This window comes from Danio rerio, chromosome 17, assembly GCF_049306965.1.
Source record: "Danio rerio strain Tuebingen ecotype United States chromosome 17, GRCz12tu, whole genome shotgun sequence".
Taxonomy (NCBI): domain Eukaryota; kingdom Metazoa; phylum Chordata; class Actinopteri; order Cypriniformes; family Danionidae; genus Danio; species Danio rerio.
This window is the reverse complement of record NC_133192.1, coordinates 39,316,277-39,335,586: the sequence shown is the minus strand read 5'-3', so window position 1 is coordinate 39,335,586 and position 19,310 is coordinate 39,316,277. Positions and strand designations below refer to the sequence as shown.

Genomic DNA, 19,310 nt, shown 5'->3' with positions numbered 1-19,310 from the left:
AGAATGCCTGTAAATGCTAAACTGACATGTGTAGTACAACTTTATTGTCATTTTCATTTGACAATGTTGTCATGTATATGTCAATGTTTTTAAAAATGCAAAAAAAAGAGAGAACAAATGTGTTTTAATCTGAAAAAGATTATGTATGCAATATTATAATTTCATAAGCAATATTTGCACTTCAAAACATCATTATTGTTTATAAAAATGAACATAAACAAATAGTGTCAGTCAAAACTTGCTTCTTTCTTCAAAATTGAGAGATGCTTAAGAATAATTCGGAAAAACAGATTATTTTGCCATCACTTTCCTTTTTCACTGCTCTCCCTTCAAGGCACACACTCATTCCTGAATAGTAGGATTTTCTTTCTTAGATGTCCCACCACAATCAGATGTCGTCATGTCATCCTTTGGTTTCAGATGCAGACAGAAGTCATTGTTCTTTCTGCTGCTCTACCTGAGGGTTCTCCAAAATCTCTCTCTCTGTCCTCTTCTCAAATGTACTTTTCTTGTCTGTAACCATTATAAAAGTCCATATCTTCTACATGGCTGCTCTGCAAGCTGTTTGATTGTGTAGTATCTGTTATATAATGCCACTTCTTGATTTTTTTTTTTTTCGTACTACTGTTCACGGGCATTGCGTAACCCTGGGAGTCAAAATGGGGATGATTCCCCTTGTGTGTCAAGATTCTCAGCAGGCATGAACCTCCACCATAGTTACAAGATGTTTTTTTTTTTTGCTCTTGTTGCAAGGTTAGCATTAAAACAGGCCTGGCCAATCATGTAAGTACTTGTGTTTTATAAGACTTGTCTTTAAAGTAACATTATTCTAATTCGACCTGAAGCCCTGGAGACATTGTCTCCACAAATTTGTTCTACTTGGAAATACATTAAGGACAAATTAATGCTGCATTTATTATAGTCTATTAAAATAAAAATTCTGAATTCTGTCGTATTGCATTTAACAGAAATGCATGACTAGTTTACATTTCAGAATAAATAAATGTGCATCGTAATTAAGATGCCTGTTATTTTAGAAACAATAAAGTTTATTATATAGAGATTTTTTTCATCACTATATAATAATGTGTGTGGGGATGGCAGCATAATAATAATTGAACCTTCTATAAATCTGCTTTAAAGCTGAATTACTTTAATTATTTATTGTCCAATTTTCCAACAGTAACTGTTATTTTCCCGGTTATAAATGTGAAGCTGCTTTAAATCAAGTATAAAGTGGTATATAAATAACAGGAAAACAGATTCTTTATAGTATCACATTAAAAATGAATAATAATAATTGATTATTTAATCAGCATAAAAGTTAGTACATCAAAGAATAGATACTGTGGACAGACAGACAGATAGACAGACAGACAGACATGGATGGATGGATGGATGGATGGATGGATGGATGGATGGACGGACAGACAGACAGACAGACAGACACAGATAGATGGACAGAGATAGACAGACAGACAGACAGACAGACAGACAGCATGATAGATAGATACACAGACAGATTGTGTGATGGATGGATGGATAGATAGATAGACAGACAGGCACACAGATAGATAGACAGAGGTAGATGGATGGATGATAGATAGATAGACAGACAGACAGACACAGATAGATAGACAGACATACTGCATGATAGATAGATAGACAGACAGATTGTGTGATGGATGGATAGATAGACAGACAGGCACACAGGTAGATAGACAGAGGGAGATGGATGATAGATAGATAGATAGATAGATAGATAGATGGATGGATGGATGGATGGATGGATGGATGGATGGATGGATGGATGGATGGATGGACAGATAAACTTAAATTACAGATACAACTCTTAAATTGATATTTCAGTTTTTATTTGTGTTGTTATCAAATAATGGTAATTATAGTTATATGAATAGGAGGACAAAATACATCAATCTCACAGTTTGGTTTTTAAAGACACATGATCACGTTGTGATTTGCAATAGGTTTCATGATATTTGCCCAAGCGCTGAAATCTGTGGACCAGTAAATGCTCAAATTGACTACTGGGAGGCTGAGCTCCATGCGGCAGCATTGATTTATACTGACAGCCGCGGGCACAGCAGAAGCAGCCCACAGCGCACATGCACATGCAGCTCTCATTCAAGCCAGACAACTGACAATCACGTGGATGCTTAATTTATATCAAGAGGAAGCTGCTCTAGACTGAACAGACAGACATCTTGCCGTGCCTTGCATCAGCAGAGCCACATCTGTGCAGCACAGGCCTGCACCACACCCAGGCTTTTTCCGCACAACTGGAAGGAAATTCACAAGCCATTGCAAATTGGAAAACCAAGCTCACAATCAGACGCCTGCTTGAGATTTGTTTTGAGAAGGAACTGCCACACAGTCTCGTAGAAAGGCAGCGCTTGCCATATTGAAGAGCAGGGTCATTAACAGAACTACTGCAGAGCCTGTGCGCTATTTATAGTCTGAAAAAGCTGAGGATCATGGGAACTAACCACCGCAATCATCTCCCTCTACTTATTGGAGGCAGGAAGTGCATGTAATGATTTTGTGTACGTTATTTCACCCTGTTTTTAACTTGGTTTGTGATTTGTCCATGTTTTGCTATGGCCTGCGGGTACTCAGGTGCAAAGCTAGTAGGTCAGTGTAATCAGTGACTTGAAGCAACGTGCCATGTTGGGCCCAGATGGTGTGCATATTGCTTTTGCGGTATGTGAAGATACAGTCAGCCAGAGAACAGTATCACAGTAGCGCTCTGAACAGATGGGGTCACATTAATGGTTGCTGAAGTGGAAGCAAATCTGTCCTTGCTTTTTAAATTAATTTGCATGTGCACGATTACAGAGAGTGGACGAATATATAACATGTTTTTTGGATACCTGATTTGTTAGGGACATGCATAACTAATATAATCTTAATGCCAAGTCAGTGCCACTCAATAAGGTAATAGGTTTTGTGAATTCCTTTTTAACTTGCAGAAAGTATGCCATGAGGATAATGGAGTAGGTATCAGAACACATTCCTGCTGCTGTGCTTTAGGGTGTTCAGCTGTGTAAATGTTGGTGAGGCCTAGTGTTGTTTATTTGTGATTACATCTCAGTCAGGGTCAGCGTAAAGCAGACCTTACTTATCATTTTCTTGTTGTTGTTAGCGCAGGATTGAGCAGCATCAGATATAAAATTACATGAAACCTGAATCTGTTTACACAGCATTTTAAAGGAAATGTAATCATAAGCCTTAATCCTGCACATAGGTAAACTTGCTTTCATATAGAAGAAAACCAGAAACCTGAAAGTCATTTTAATTACTAGCCAAACAGTTATTGAGTTATTCATTGTTTAGGTGATTCAACTTTTCTGATACTTAAAGGGTTGCATTTTGTAACAATTTAACATTATGTTAAATAAATCACATTTACCAAGAATGTGTCTTTGATGTTCCAGCTCAGGATTACTTAAGGATCATTTATTTTACCATGGTTTGAATTCCCCTTTTTGGCTGAACAATAAAACGTGCTGTTTTTGTGTCTTTTTAAATCAAATAAGCTGCTTCTTTCCGCCCCTTTTCAGAAGAGGGTGGGGCCTTTACAGCCTTTACTCTCAGTTAGGTATAAATGGAAGTTGGAGTCTCCGAGTAAGTCGGGTAAAAAATGGGTGGGACTTGAATTCCAAGTTGTACATCCTGGAGCTTTTGACTAATTTATTTAAAGGGCCACGAAACCCCCCTGCTTCAGTAGGGTGTTTTCACACCTCTAGTTTAGAAAAAGTCAGGAAAGTGGGCATGTCCAGCTCTGTTTAGGGGGTGTGTCAGGGGAGGGAAAAAGGGAAGGTGCATAAAAATGGGAGTTTCTGTTTGGGCACACACTGATTTTTACAGAGGCAAAACAAACACACAGGCGCAGGGCAGAAAGACAGTGACTGTGTTTACATGGACATCAGTAATTGAAATATTTGACAAATTATTGAATGGACTTTAACTGCAGTTTGGCACTTTCATTCAGGAATTTCATTCATGCCTCCTGTGACAAACAAGATATTTAATCAGTGGAACTGCTGTAAGCCTGTATTTTTTGATGCAATGTTTGATACCGCACAGCGAATGAGAGAAAAAAACCCTCCGCATTTCTCTGTAACTTAGATGCACTCGGTAGGTATCGTCAGAAAGCAGTGTATGTTATTCCGATCACAAAATGCGGGGAAATCCTACACGACGCCGGTAATAGTTTGATTGCGATGTTTACACTTGGAGAGCCGCATTTACAGCGGATCTTTCAGTCTATCATATTGTAGTGATATTAACATACTGTAAACTTTAGTAACTTAGAAATCATTTGACTAAGGTCTGTCTTTAAACACTGAAAGAGTTCTGCTGATCATACAAACTAACTTTGCCATCTGAATAAACGAATACCACTGATTGCTTACTTACCAAATCTTTAAAGACAGGACAATTAACACCAACTGGAACCGCGTCTTTATTTAAAGGAGAAGAGCTGCAAATCCAGATTTCACCATTTTCAGATGAGAAAAGCTCTCGGGTAAAAACTGTTCCTTACACACATAATTTGAGTGTTGCGTGCACTAATCCACATATGAGTCCAGCTGCGCTCTTATAGCAGCAAAAGGAAAACAAAAACCTTTCTTGCAGCAAATTAAAAACTGACTGGTTTGAACCAAGTCTTTCTCATAATTCAATGCAGCACACTCTGAGACGTCACAAAGTACTCCCAGGTACAGACAGCTAGTCTACATGCTGGTATACACACAAGTACCTTATCGGCATGACGCAGCTTCAAAAATTCGTTTCAAACCGAAAGAGTGAATTTGCTCAAAATAACGCAAAAACAACCAACTTTCACTTTTTTGTGTAATAAATGTGTCCTAATAGTGTTTTTAGCAGCGTGGGACACATATATGACTGTCAACAGGCAAAAAAATGTGTTTTGGTCTTTCGTGACCTTTTAAGGTCATGTATTTGACATGGAGTTTGACCTGTTGTGTTTAATTAATGTCTATACCTTCTTCAATCCTCAATTTACACCTTACAGAAACCTACTCTTTATTAACGTTCACGCTTACCCCAAACTTCGAGTCTTCTGTACTCTTCTGTTCGACTTTACTGTAGCCTATTGTGTTTTATTAACATCTACACCTACTCCAACCCTAAACCTACACCTCACAGTAATATACTGTTTTTTTATTGCCCACATGTACCCTGTCTTCTTAAACCCACACTGTACAGTAACCTATTGTGTTTTATTAACATCTACACCTACCCCAACCCTAAACCTGCATCTTGCAGTAACCTACTGCTTCACCTACCCTAACCCTAGACCTACCCTTTACAGTAACCTACTGGGTTTTAGTAACCTCTACACTTACCCCAACCTAACCATAACCCAACCTATTAGTAGCGGAAGTCCCTGCTACTTGGAGGTGTCTTGGAGGTCTCTGAGCTGCAGTGAAATATACTCCGCACAAAAAGTCTCTAATTGTTGCCATGTACGTTTCAATAGTGAAAAACATTAAAAAGCCTTGTTTTTGTTTATCCTACAGCTCTTTTTATAGTAGAGTGATGATTTGTAAAGCTTGTCTGAATTGGCAGCAGTGACCTTGGGTGTGTAAAGAAGCCTCAAACATAAACCATGTTAGAGAGTTAGGTACAAATGGAGGTCTGAGCAAGTCAAACTTCGACCTACACGTTACAGTATTAACGTCAACACCTACCCCAACCCTAAACCTACACCTTGCAGTAACTTAGTTTTTTTTTAATCGTCTACTTGTACCCTGACCCTAGACCTACTTTTTAAAGTAGGCTTTTGTTTCATTACATCTACACCTACCCCAACCTTAAACTTACACTTCACAGTAACCTACTGTGTTTTATTAGTCTAAACCTACCCCAACCTTAAACCTACACCTCGCAGTAGCCTACTGTTTTATAAGTCTACAGCTACCCCTACTCTAAACCTACACCTCACAGTATTGTACTGCTTTTTTTATACCGTCTACACCTACCCCTACCCTAAACATACCCTTTACAATAGACTATTGTTTTATTAGCATCTACACCTAAACCTACACCTCACATTAACCTACTGTGTGTTATTAAAATCTACATCCACCCTAACCCTAGACCTACGCTTTACAGTAACCCGTTGTGTTTTATTTACCTCTACACTTGCCCCAACCTAGCCATAACCCAACCCAACCGACTTGTGGTGGAAGTCCCTCCTACTTGGAGGTCTCTGAGCTGCAGTGATGTATACTTTGCACAAAATGTCTCCCACTGTTGCCAGGTACGATTTAATAGTGACAAACGATAAAAGCCTTATTTTAGTTTATCTTACAGCTCTTTTTACAGTAGAGAGATTATTTGTAATATGTGTCTGAATTGGCAGCAGTGACCTTGTGAGTGGAGCTTAGAGAAGCCTCAAAAATAAACCATGTTAGAGAAACACTTGAATAATTAAATACCCAAAGTTCCAGAGTGATGGATGATTTTGTTGTGCCATGACAAACTTGATAAGAGCGATTATACATCTTTCTTGTGGCTTGAGTTTTTTTGGCACAGTTTGACTCTTTGAGAGACTCTTGTATTCTGGGACAACCCTAGGATATTGTGCATGACATGTTTACAGAGAAACTTATTTATGCAATATCAGGTTGATAAATCTTGTTTTGTAATGTTGACATTAAATCTTCTGACTCTTGTTGGATAGAGAGAGTCGTTTGTTGTGACTGAAATTAGAGTTCATAGTCCATTAGCCCACATCCAGAGCTGCATCAGTTCTGCTGAGATGGCCCATGCTCATTCATGTGAAGGTGCTGAGGGTTTCATTTACCCTCCCATCACACCTAAACCAGAATGCATTAAACACGCATCTGTGTTGCTCACGGATCAGTTGACCCGGTGTTTGTGGTGTTATTGTCTGATTTAATTGTGGGGTTAACTGAGGGGAAAACACACCGGCGAAACCTAATGGCTGATTGGAGATGTTACCTCTAAAGACAGCACCAGCAAGACTTAAGGGATTATCTCCACAGCTCAAAACAAAGTGCTAAGCTGCTTATCTGCGATCAGGTGTACGTATTGCACTCTTACTTCTATGTGTGCTCATTAGAGCCAGACATTGGGAGGTATTGCAACCTCTCATATAATCTTTCACAATCATCCATTGCAGCTATGCAGCAGGTAACCTGACTCCCTAATGAAACCCTCTCTCATCTCCCTTGTTTTCCCTCTCCAGTCGAATGGATCCCCTTAGGGACATACAAGATGACAGTCCTGTTAGGAGATCGCTATAGCTGCACCATTTCTATTGGAAACAAGAAACCGAGCTTGCAATTTTGTCTGCAGACAAAGCTGCTTGTAAATATACCACCCAAGACTGATTTTCTTTGGCTGCTGTAAAAGAATGTGTGTTAGAGTGTGATTGGAGGTCATCCAGGGGTCTATTCAGCTTGATGAGCGATTAGCGATTCCCTCCTCCCACGCAAAACAACACCAATAACTGAAACGGCTCCCCAGCAACCTACACTGGGCAACAACAGATCCCCTTTTAATGGAGGCTCTGTTCATCTGCACTTTGTCAACTACCATGTATACACACTTACCGCTTTATAGTACACTCCGGCATTGGCATCTTCCCTCGCATACACAGTTGGGCCATTGACTGTGAAATCACACTTATCTTGGATTAGCCTCTTGCATTAATACTGACGATTTATGCTGTCTGGGTCTTTATGTCTCTCCAGTGTGGGATAATAATTCATTTGGATATGATGCCTGTGTTACTAATAGGGCTGCGTTTATAGAACTGGTCACATTTTCTTTTCTTTTTTTTCTGCAAAGCTAATCGTCGTATGTTACATTTCTGCATGAAACCATTCTGCATTATTTCAGAGATGTAAAATCATGTGTCTGGGTAAACAGGGCCTTTTCCCAGAGGGCCACTTTCCTGCAGAGTTGAGCTTTTTCTGTAATTAAACATAGCTTAACCAACTAATTAAGGTCTTCATTGGAGCTAAAATTGTCCAGACAGTGGCCATCCAGGAGCAGGATTGAATGTTCCTTGGGATAAAGGCAGTTGTATTAAAGTTTATTTAAATTACAATAAAATGTAAAAGATGGCATGGTGGCGCAGTCGTTAGCGCTGTCATCTCATGGCAAGATGGTTGCTGGTTCGAGTCTCGGCTGGGTCAGTTGGCATTTCCCGGTGGAGTTTGCATGGTCTCCCCATGTTGGCATGGGTTTACTCTGGGGGCTCTGGTTTCCCCCACAGTAAGGAGAAACCACAGTTAGGAGAACGATCATGTTGCCTTAGTTTATTGTATCACCTGGCTGATCATAACATGGGCAAATTTGTAATTTGTCTCACTGATTGCAAAGATAAGTTAATAATTAATGTAACCATGTACATTTTGCATGCTAACTGATCACTTGCCTTTATTTCCTATAATGTATAAACTTATTGTACATTTATATTTTTATAATGGCCATTAATGATTATTAAAACTGATATTCAGCAAAAGGGCGGCACAGCTCGGCTTGACTCAGTTGGCGTTTCTGTGTGGAGTTTGCATATTCTCCCTGCGTTCGCGTGGGTGTCCTCAAAGGTGCTCCAGTTTCCCCCACAGTCCAAAGACGTGGTACAGACGTGGTACGTGGTACAGGGTCGGCTGAATTATCCGTGGTGTATGTTTCCCAGAGATGGGTTGCGGCTGGAAGGGCATCCGCTGTGTAAAAATGTGCTGGATAAGTTGCCGGTTCATTCCGCTGTGGCGACCCCAGATTAATAAAGGGACTACGCCAACAAGAAAATGAATGAATGAATAATCAGCTAAGGAGAGGGTCTGTTTTGTATTTTCAATGAAAATGAAAGGAGGCATTAATGTTTTAGTTTTGTTATAAAATATCCAATACAGTGAAGATGACGCTAATAAATGCAGCACTCTGTTAGGTTGTTAATATCAAAATGAAAATAGCAGTTCTTTAAATCATGTTTTCATTTTATTGTTGAGAAAGTTAAACAACATAGCCTGGGTGATTAGAATGAGCTTATAAAGTACACGGTCCCCTTTGGAGATTTACGAACATGTTTGGAAGTCTGTTTTTTCATATCAAATTTATGTAGTCTGAAGTTACAAGGAGAGGATGCAGGACAGAACTGTGTGTAGGCTACCTAATATAATGAGGTAAAGGCCCAATCAGAGAGGTGAATGTCTGCAGCCCTGCCTCCATTTTTAGATGTCTCCGTTTTCCCCCATCCACACTGAGACGGAGCAGCAGCATTTTAGAATGAAAACGGCCTCTCCAGCATTTCCAAAATGCTCCATTTTTGCCGCTTGAAAACTCCGGCATAGTGTGGATGGATGGCATAACTGTAGCAAAACTTGTGCGTTTTAAAATGAAAACACAGTGTAAACACAGCCTGAGAGTATATGGGTGTTTCCCTAATAATGGGTCACAGCTGGAAGAGAATCCCCTGCATAAATGTATGCTGGGTGAATTGGCGGCTCATTCCGCTGTGGTTACCCCTTGTTTATAAAGGGAGTAAATTGAAAAGAAAATGAATGAAAGAATAAAATATAAAAAGATTTAAAAGCCATTATATATTATGTGGGATGATAGGGTTTGGCATGGTTTTGCTCAGCTTGGATTGCATTTCCATGGGATTCTCACTTTAGTTATACCATCTATACTGCCATGACAAAAATTCCATTTTGGTTAATCTTTTCTAGCTCTCACTGAATTCTTTGTTTGGATCCAACGAGCAGAACATCTTGACACTGGTAATGACAAGAGCTGAAGAGGGTAGACTCTTTACTATTTGTGTCAGTAAGCAACCATTTAAAGCCCATAACCATGTAACTATGCTTTAAAATCTACACCAACATAGCTTCCATACAACCATAGCTTCGCCCTTGACAAGCATCAACAGTACCCCTGCATTGTGTTTTTGTTTGAGAAAGCAGAGAACACCTTTCCTAACATTTAAAAATGTAGTTATGCCCAACTGTTTAAACATTCATCCCTAAAGATTGTCATACTTTTTAAACATTTATGCCCACACACCTAAAATCGTTCCTTCGCCTCCGTGTTTGATTATAGTTGTGTCTCAGTGGCATAACAGTCTTTCCTTAATTAAGCAATATAAATTCTCCTCATCTGGTTGTGAAACTGATTTCTGCTGTACTGACCTCTAGATACCCTGGGAGACAAACTAAAAGGGCTCCAAAACTGACAAAACGAAAACAATACTTCTTCAAGCTGGAAAGCAAGGAAGTAGGGGAGAGCAGAAGGAAATGGATTGTTCTCTAGCTGATTGTGCCGTTTTGATAAGCAAAGGTGCTTCCTCCAGAGTAAGAGAGTTGTCCCAGCAGGCCTGTGTTATGCATTGTTTTGAGTGTGAGGTATATAAATGGAAAGAGTAATATTAGGACTGGGGATGTCTCTTGAGACCTCCTGAAGAAACAGGACCGAAGGGGAAATAAAGAAGTGGGTCTCTGTACTGGACGTAGCTTTGCGGCTGTAATTAGTCTCTGCCACTGCATTTCCTTGTGTTGTATGTCAACACATCCCTGCTATGAACCACTGTGACCCCTCACCATTGGCAGGTCTTCTTCATTTTTGGGGGGGGTAATACAGTCTCACATTGATTGTCAAAAGGAAAATGCACAAACTATATCACTTCCTCAGAACATTAAGCAAGACTGCATTTGTAAACTGCAAATCAATAAAGTTATGCAGTAACTAGCACACTGTTGCCTTCATCGTCTTATGACAGAGAGGAGTCTCTTTGTTTTTAACCTCTTGAGGAAATGCAATGCATACTTTGGTTACCCTCTCAGGATCTTGGATTCTCAGATAGGAAGTTTCCATGGTGCATTCATAATTAATCAGGAGGTGCAGGCATCAAGATTTGAGTGAAAGGGAAACTTGGGGTGTCAAACTGCAATCAAAATCTCCCATATTTAAAGTTTTTGGCATGTGTATTATGGGAAGGTCCAATACTGGCAGCTTCACTATTGTTGGACTTAGAGAATGCATCTTGAATTCACTTTGTGCCTCATTCACTCACCGTTCTAAAGAACAAATTTGTTCTTTAACCCCATTTGTGTACTTTTCACAAAGATTGTGACATCTGCGAACACTCCAGACCAGTTGTACACATGTGTGTGATGATGTTTTACCCAGAATGATCAATTATTGCAGATTAAGTCATTATTCATTTGCATGTTCAATAAAATATATAGTTTCTGTTAACGAAATATGATTTGCACATTGATCTATTTAACATCACAACTCTCCTCTATGCTAATTTGGAAAAACTGGCAGTTTCAATTAAGGACACTTTCAACCTGGAACCTTTGCAAACCATTCTGCTGTTTAAGAACATGTCATGATTTCAGTATAGTATGTTTCTGAGGAACAAATTAAGAGTATATTGATGAATGGAGTCCTATAATTTGTTGATTAGGTACTTATTTTTTATTAAATTATAATATATTTTAGAAATTAAAAGTTTATGTAGTCAGGACAAGTGAAGTTTATTTATAAACTAATTTTCAGAGGATCAGGTGCTTGTGATTGACCACAGCTGGTCCTGCATTAGCAAGGCAGGACTCACCAATTGGATGATTCCTAACCGACTATAAATAGTCAGAGTTTGTTACCTTAGTTATCTTTGTCTTAAATAATTCCCTGTCCACCCCTGTTCCTCTCTCCTTTTCCTTGGGTGGCATGGTGGCCAAGTGATTAGCACTGTTGCCTCACAGCAAGAATGTCATTGATTCAAATCCTTACTTGGCCAGTAGACATTTCTGTTTAGAGTTTACAGGTTCTCCCTATACTCGCATGGGTTTCCCTCAGGTTCTCCAGTTTTCTCCCACAGTTCAAAGACATGCGACATAGGTGAAATGACCAAAGCAAATTAGCACCATTGATGAGCTCTTAGTCAGCAATTCCTAATTGCCATTAGCCATATAAAAAGCAGGGGAGTTCTCGAGACCTACCTGAGCTCAAACTCCCCTCATGCCTTACTAACGGGAGAGAGCCCCGGGCTCGTGGATCTAATAAACTCCGGGCTCTCTCTCGGGACAGCATGCCAAACACGCTTTATAATCGATCATCAGCTAAGTGTGAACTTTTGAAATGGTATTATGTGACCTTTCTAAATAACAGTAAACAATAAAGAAATCATATGTAACACCTACAGCATGTGAGATAGCAAAGGAGTCAGAATGTAAGTGGTGTTGACAAAGGCAATTATTGAGAATTAAAAAAAACACCTAGTCCTACATTTTAACCATTTGTGCTTTTAGAGATACTGTAAATTAGAACATGCCAAAACAATGCCTAGTTACTTTGGTTTACACCTAGCATTGCTGTGCCAACCATAAAAACCTAACAAGGGGGTGTCCGGTTCTGCTCCTGGTAGGTCAACATTCTGCAGATTTTAGCTCAACACACTTGCCTACAGGTTTTTAGTTTGTCAGAAGACCTTAAAAACTTAGTTCAGGTTTATTTACTTTAGGTTGAAGCTAACCCTCCATGCATGTCAGTGGCTCTCCAGGAGCAATCTTGGATATCTCTGACCTAACAATTACCTAGCATGAGGCAATGGGTTTTCCATGTTCAAACGCTTTTCTTTTTTTATGAAGTGCAAGTATAAAAATCTATATTTGTCTTTTTTTTCTCATCCCCCAGCTGAGAAAGTGTCATCACTGGGGAAGGATTGGCACAAGTTCTGTCTGAAGTGCGAGCGCTGCAGTAAGACCCTGACGGCAGGTGGCCATGCCGAGGTGAGTAAAACAGAGATCACACACTACCTCTCTCCAGTCTAGTAGGAGAAACTCAAACTCCAACAGCTGAGTATTGACTTTATGACAATCTGAGTTTGCATCAGAGGATTGATGTGAGGAGTCCAGCGCCAGTAGAAATGCGTGTTGGGTGGCATTGGCATACATTTTAAGTGGTAAATACAACCGTGAAAATACAAAGGCATTGTGAACAATCACAAAACTTATGGCAAAACTTAACAAGCATATCTTGTTTTTCATTATATTGGCTAGCTGTGTGTTATCAGGTCTCATGATGCTCATCTTCAGTGTTTTGTTTATAGCTTGCTGGCCTGCTTTTTATGTCCCAAGTGTTCCTGTGTGCATGACCACGAGCCAAATGAAATTCTCCACGACCTTTCCAGAATCCTATTACATCACACTGTGACGACTGTGCTAGATTGGTATGGCAGCAGAGGGCAAAGGACAGGGCAATGTGGTTTTAGGGCCAGAGGAATTGTTGTCATTAATCATCACGCACACTCGAGCGCGTATTCCATAAGGGGAACACTAGGAAATACCTGAGTCTGGCATTTACTCCAGGAAGAGAGTCACAAATAGAAGGAATTCTCACTCTCTAATCTCTGTGTAAGCATATTAACATCGTCAACACTCACATCAACCTAAATCTGGATGTAGGTCAGGTTGCTATGGTGAGATTTCTGTTAAGTGTTGCATGGCACTGGAATGAGGGTGAGTTTGTGAAGATGGGTAAATCAGGCGTGTACATTTCTCTTCGAGACCATTGACTGAACAAGAACTCTGTTTAGATTAGATGAACATTCTTTGGTGTCCACTATAGATTCTAGCAGGGTAAAGGAGTTTATGGGAATAAGGGTATTTGGTAGAGGCAGAAAGATTCATGCACCATGATGTGAAAGATTCTGGGAAAAGTGTGGGCCGCTGAACTGCTCGTTGACAGTGAGAACTGTAATGGGAGCTAAAGAACTTTGGGCTGTGTCTGGCTTAGTTATCACACCCACTGACTATTCACAATTACACACTAAAATGGCAAGAGTTTTCCCAAAACTGCAAGAGCTTTCAGGGGTCATTGGGTGCATAACTGAGAATTATTTATGGAGAAATAAGTAATCAGATGTTGGTCAGCTGACGTGACCTAAACCTCACTGATCTCACTATTAAATGAGTGACTTGCTTTGTTTACCAAACAAGTGGTTCTAATTGTATTTGTACTGTAAACCTCAAAAAGCTAATTTCACGGGTTAAATGTAATTACAATAGTACAATATCCTCAAAATCATTCTGCATAAAGCCACAGATTTAGTTTTTACAAAGTTCTGTGCAGAAATAGCAAAACAAATTGCTGCAGATACTGTCTGTCCCTGACTTATTAATATTGGAAGAGAACTCATGTGATCTGCTTTCTAATGTAATGTGTATTCATATAGCGCATTTATTGTTTATGGCCATACACCCAAAGTGCTTCACGATAATGGGGGTGGGGGGTGCTCTTTATGAGAAGTGCCATGGGATTTTTAATGACCACAGAGAGTCAGGACCTCAGTTTAACATCTCATCATAAAGACAGAGCTAACAGTATAGTGTCCCCTTCACTGTACTGGGGCATTAGGACTCACACAGACCACAGGTTTAGCGCCTTCTAATGGCCTCACCTACACCACTTCCAACGTACTGACCAGGCTCAGCCCTGTTTAGCTTCAGTGAGTGACCGGTCTTGGGCTGCAGGGTGATATGGCTGTGTCTAGTGCAGTTTGATCCTGTTGACCTCCAGTGATTAGTTCAGGTTGGTCCATAAGGTTCTAGAGGGGCTTTTTCAGTCTGCCACTACCAAGAAATCGAAAATCTGATGCATAAAACACACAACAGAGATAACACTTTCAGAGTGTCTTCCCCATATAACTGGCTGAATCCACAGGAATTTTGGGATATGTGCATTTGTGTTCTTAAACAGTCCTCTTGGGGGCTAAGCTGCTGTGACTCCAACCCCCATTATGGAAGAAAACGGTTATGTCTACAACTGTGATGCTTATTATAATCAGTTAAACTCTGTGTTTTCTAAATGATATGAAGTTCACAGGTAGACCATTGATGGCTGATCTTGAATAAATCGTTTATTGATTGCATGTCAGTCTGACATTCTAGGGACATTGATCTTCACATGTTGGTCAGGTCAGGTTGGCTCTTTTGGGCTCTTCGTATAGTGAAAGCTGTAAAGCAGTTTGAACTTTCTTCCATCAGTCTAAACGCCTGGCTAAAGCAGAGGATCCACAGAAGAACTAGTCGTTGGATTTAATGCGTTTGTGATGTTCATGGCATTTAAACTTTGGGAAAAACTTGTAAAGCTGACCGGCCTGTATGAATATGTCTAAACTTGGGATGTCCTAAAATTCCCTTCTTCGTGGTCTGGCTGGGCAACCACTTTAAGATCCTGTCTGAACTTTGCCTTTTTTAGAAGTATTGACATGTTACAACATCATCAAGTTTTCCAGTCATGGGAATTGAGGTAGGAAGGTGTCTGCTTTGTTGGAATGTGGGGCTCATTACACACTTTTTTCCCCCCTCGCATATTTCTTTGCTGGCATAAGGCCACTGTTCTCTGGCCCTTCCGCTCCCTTATCCTGCCCTGCGCAGCTGTAACGGTCACACAGTTGCCGTCTGACGGTTCCCATGGCAACCCTTTCCCGCCATTAGCCCTGACCAAAGGGCTCTGGGAGCAGCTGCCATTGAAGTATGTTCTGTTTTTCACATCCTTCTATGTGCACACACAAGGACACACACAGGACGTATTGGGTGTCCTTTTCCATCAACATAGACTCTTCTGAGAGATATCAGGGAGTGAGTGCCAAGATATGCACAGTCTGTGGCCTTCAGACATTTAGGGTGACAGCAGGTTAAATTCAAAATTTAAGCCAACAAACACTCTTTCAATTATTGGGTGAATATGAGCCTGGAATGACTGAGTTTTTTCTTTTGTTTTACATCCTAACAGCATGATGGGAAACCGTACTGCCACAAGCCATGCTATGCTGCCCTCTTTGGGCCAAAAGGTGAGATGAGATGACCAGAGTTTCTGCAGGTTTCAAGTCAAATTTAAGCCTTTTTAAGACTATTATGAATAAGATTTTAGACTTATACAGGGCTAAACACTAAGGATTTTTTGTAATTGCTTTGTAAATGGAATTAGAAAAAAATAATTGTACTTATTTATTATGTTATATGTAAAAACGAGGAAACTCTAGTTGTATAGACTTTTTTTCAACATAATATTTGTTTTTTAATGTCAAGTTTAGCATTATTAAAAGTATATTTATGATGAAGAAAACTACAAGAATAATCCAAAATATATATTAGTTTGCTTTTGGTCCAAATGAATTGGGTATAACTCCTAATCAACAATGTGTTTCTGTTATAACCTAAAGTTTCATGCCTATTGAAAAATATTATATTTCCACTCACACTTTCTTCTGTTAATAGTTTTTGTGTAAATGGAAGGTTATGTAAAGTTATTTATTGCTGTTATTATCATAAGGGAATTGTGTAATTGTTTTCAGTTTTCTTTTCCTGATTAGGGAATTTAATTAGGAAGATTTGCTGTAAAATGTTCAACAGCTGTTTTGAAATAAATGTCTCTTTTAATAAAAAATGTATATAAAAACACAAATTATTTAGATACAGTTGAAGTCAGAATTATTCTTAAAAAATTGTATTCTCTTTTAAATATTTCCTAAATGATGTTTAACAGAGCAAATTTTCATAGTATGTCTGATAATATTTGTTTTTTTGGAGAAAGTCTTTTTTTTATTTTGGCTAGAATAAAAGCAGATTTACATTTTTTTTTTATTTATAAAAGAATATAACGTCATTTTAAGGTGAGAATTATCAGCCCCTTTTGGTTATTTTTCTTTCGATAGTCTACAGAACAAACCATCATTATATAATGACTTGCCTAATTAATCTAACCTGCCTAGTTAACCTAGTTAACCTAGTTAAGCCTTAAAAATTTCACTTTGAGCTGTAAAGTGTCTTAAAAAATATCTAGTAAATATTATTTACTGTCATCATGGCAAAGATAAGATAAATCAGTTATTAGAAAGGAGTTATTGAAACTATTATATTTAGAAATGTATTGAAAAAATCTCCGTTAAACAGAAATTGGGGAAAAAAATAAACATGTGGGGCTAATAAATGTAATTAATAAAGTTGGTGATTGGATGAGTTGGGTTAATTGGGTATCTTAACTTCAACATAGTTAAAATTAAAACCTGTTTAAAATTATTAAAGACCTACAACACAATATTTCTGTGAATTTAAGACTTTTTAAGGCCTAAAATTTAGTTTTTGAAATGAAAGACATTTTAAGATCCAAAGAACACCCTGGGTGACGCCAAATTAAGTTGAATGTAGCATCAACAGTGTCATGGATGGAGCTGTCTGATTTTATGTTTTCGTCATGTCTATATGCTGTGTTGACATAGGAAATTGTGCATGACAAACGTGGAGAAATTAGTTCACATAAACTATTGTGTTATGAAATTGAAGAGTGCCCTCTGCTGGGCATTAGGGGCAATTATTTGCAAACACACTAATAATGATTAATGTAAATTTATTAACAAATGTAAATATAAAAATTGTTCATAATGTATTGATATTGCTTTAAAGCATTGTACGTTTTATGTGCCTAATCTTAATTTACACTCTAAAAATGCTTGGTTATCATAACTGATCGTTGGGTCAAATATGGATAAACCCAGCCATTGGGTTTACTGTAATTAAAATTTTACTGAAAAAAATTAATCAATGTTGCGTTTGTCCATTCTTTTTGACACATTTTTTTAAAATTTACTATTGAATGTTTCTTATTATGAATTTTGCATCATGTTGGCACTTACAAGATGTACAGTTGGTTAGAGAAACCTATTTGTAACTTGTGTAATAATATTTTGACAATAAACATATTTTATTAGAGTATATATTTTTACATGATTTAAAATATTCAGGAAATATTTTAAAAGGTGTCTTCTCAAGTAGTATCAAACTGAAAGATCATTTTGTCAGTGTTGTTTTTCCTTTACTATGCATGATGATTAAGAAACGGTTATGACTATAGCCAAGAATATAGCCAATGCTTTGGCATTAAAACATACATCTGCACGATGTCGGCACATTTTCACGAATATCTGGTGAATATGTAGGTGTGAACATCGGTGGAGCAGGTTCTTATGTGTACGAAGCTCCCACAAACACTTCCCCACCACCAAACAACGGAGACTCTGCGCCCAAAGCTCAGGAGAAATGGGTCCCAGTGTCTTCAAGGCCACCTTCGAAAGGTACAAACACCAGCAGGGATCCGATCAGAAGCTGCTAACTTCTTAACTTTAAATAGGCTAAATGAGTAATGCCATCAATTTAAAAAACTAGCAACTAAAAAAAAAAAAAACAGCCGAATCACAACATATAGCGACTGTAGGTTGTAAGCATATTCCTTAAGCTACAAATCAATTGTGTTATGTTTTATAATGTGACTTGTGACCGAATGCCTGATGTTTATTTGCATGCACCTCTCATTACAGCTGGAAGCATCACCACCTTCTCTGGGGAAGCCAACCTGTGCCCCAGATGCAGCAAGAAGGTCTATTTCGGTATGAATTTCTCCATTTTAGGGATTTAAGATACACTGTAAAACCCAAAAAGTTAAGGTAACTCAAACCGTTTGAGGAAACTGATTGTAACAAACCATTTAAGTTCAAAAACTAATCATAATGAGTACTGTAAACTTGATCCATTAGAGTAAACAAAGCAATTTGTGCACAGTAAAACCCAATAAACAAAGAGAACTCAAACCAACTGAGTACTGTAAAATATAAGAAGTTAAGGGAACTCAAATTGTTTGAAGAAACAAATTGCTACAAACCATTTGAGTTGAAAAAACGAATCTATATGAGTACTGTCAACTTCATTTAAGTTGAGGTAATGAGTTATTTAATTAACTAATTACGTTCAACGCTGAGTTTAAAACTCTTTCTAAATAAGTAGAATTAACAGTCAATTTTGAGTTAACTACCCTCATTTCATTTAATAGAGTTGACTGTTGGGTTTTACAGTGTAGGAAATGCAGAAGCATATATGTGGCCGAGCTAGTGTAATGACACATACTCATGCTTACCCATGGCAGCTGAGAAGGTGACGTCTCTGGGGAAGGACTGGCATCGGCCGTGTCTCCGCTGCGAGAGGTGCAGTAAGACCCTGGCAGCAGGAAGCCACGCAGAGGTGAGAGAAATCTTTAGGTTGCTTATAGCGGAAGCGAATAGATTTCGGCGATGATTGTGTCATAAATTTTTTTTAGAGTTAATCAAGAGTCATTTTTTCCATTAAAAGTCTTAAATAAGCTGCAGGGCATCAGTGGGTCATTAAAATTATTAAAGACCCAAAAATAAAAGATTTATTCATTTACCTTCAGGCAATTCAAGATGAAGG

At 38.6% G+C, this 19,310-nt stretch overlaps 1 protein-coding gene across 1 annotated transcript in view; it reads left to right on the top strand.

Annotated features, from left to right (window-relative positions):
* The window catches only part of crip2 (cysteine-rich protein 2), a 29,113-nt gene that overhangs the window by 6,383 nt on the left and 3,420 nt on the right, over nt 1-19,310 (top strand). The window contains exons 2-6 of the mRNA NM_213497.2: nt 12,724-12,818; nt 15,826-15,883; nt 18,029-18,163; nt 18,407-18,475; nt 19,009-19,103. Of these exons, the coding sequence (NP_998662.2) occupies nt 12,724-12,818; nt 15,826-15,883; nt 18,029-18,163; nt 18,407-18,475; nt 19,009-19,103 (452 nt within the window). The remainder of the gene's footprint in view (nt 1-12,723; nt 12,819-15,825; nt 15,884-18,028; nt 18,164-18,406; nt 18,476-19,008; nt 19,104-19,310) is intronic.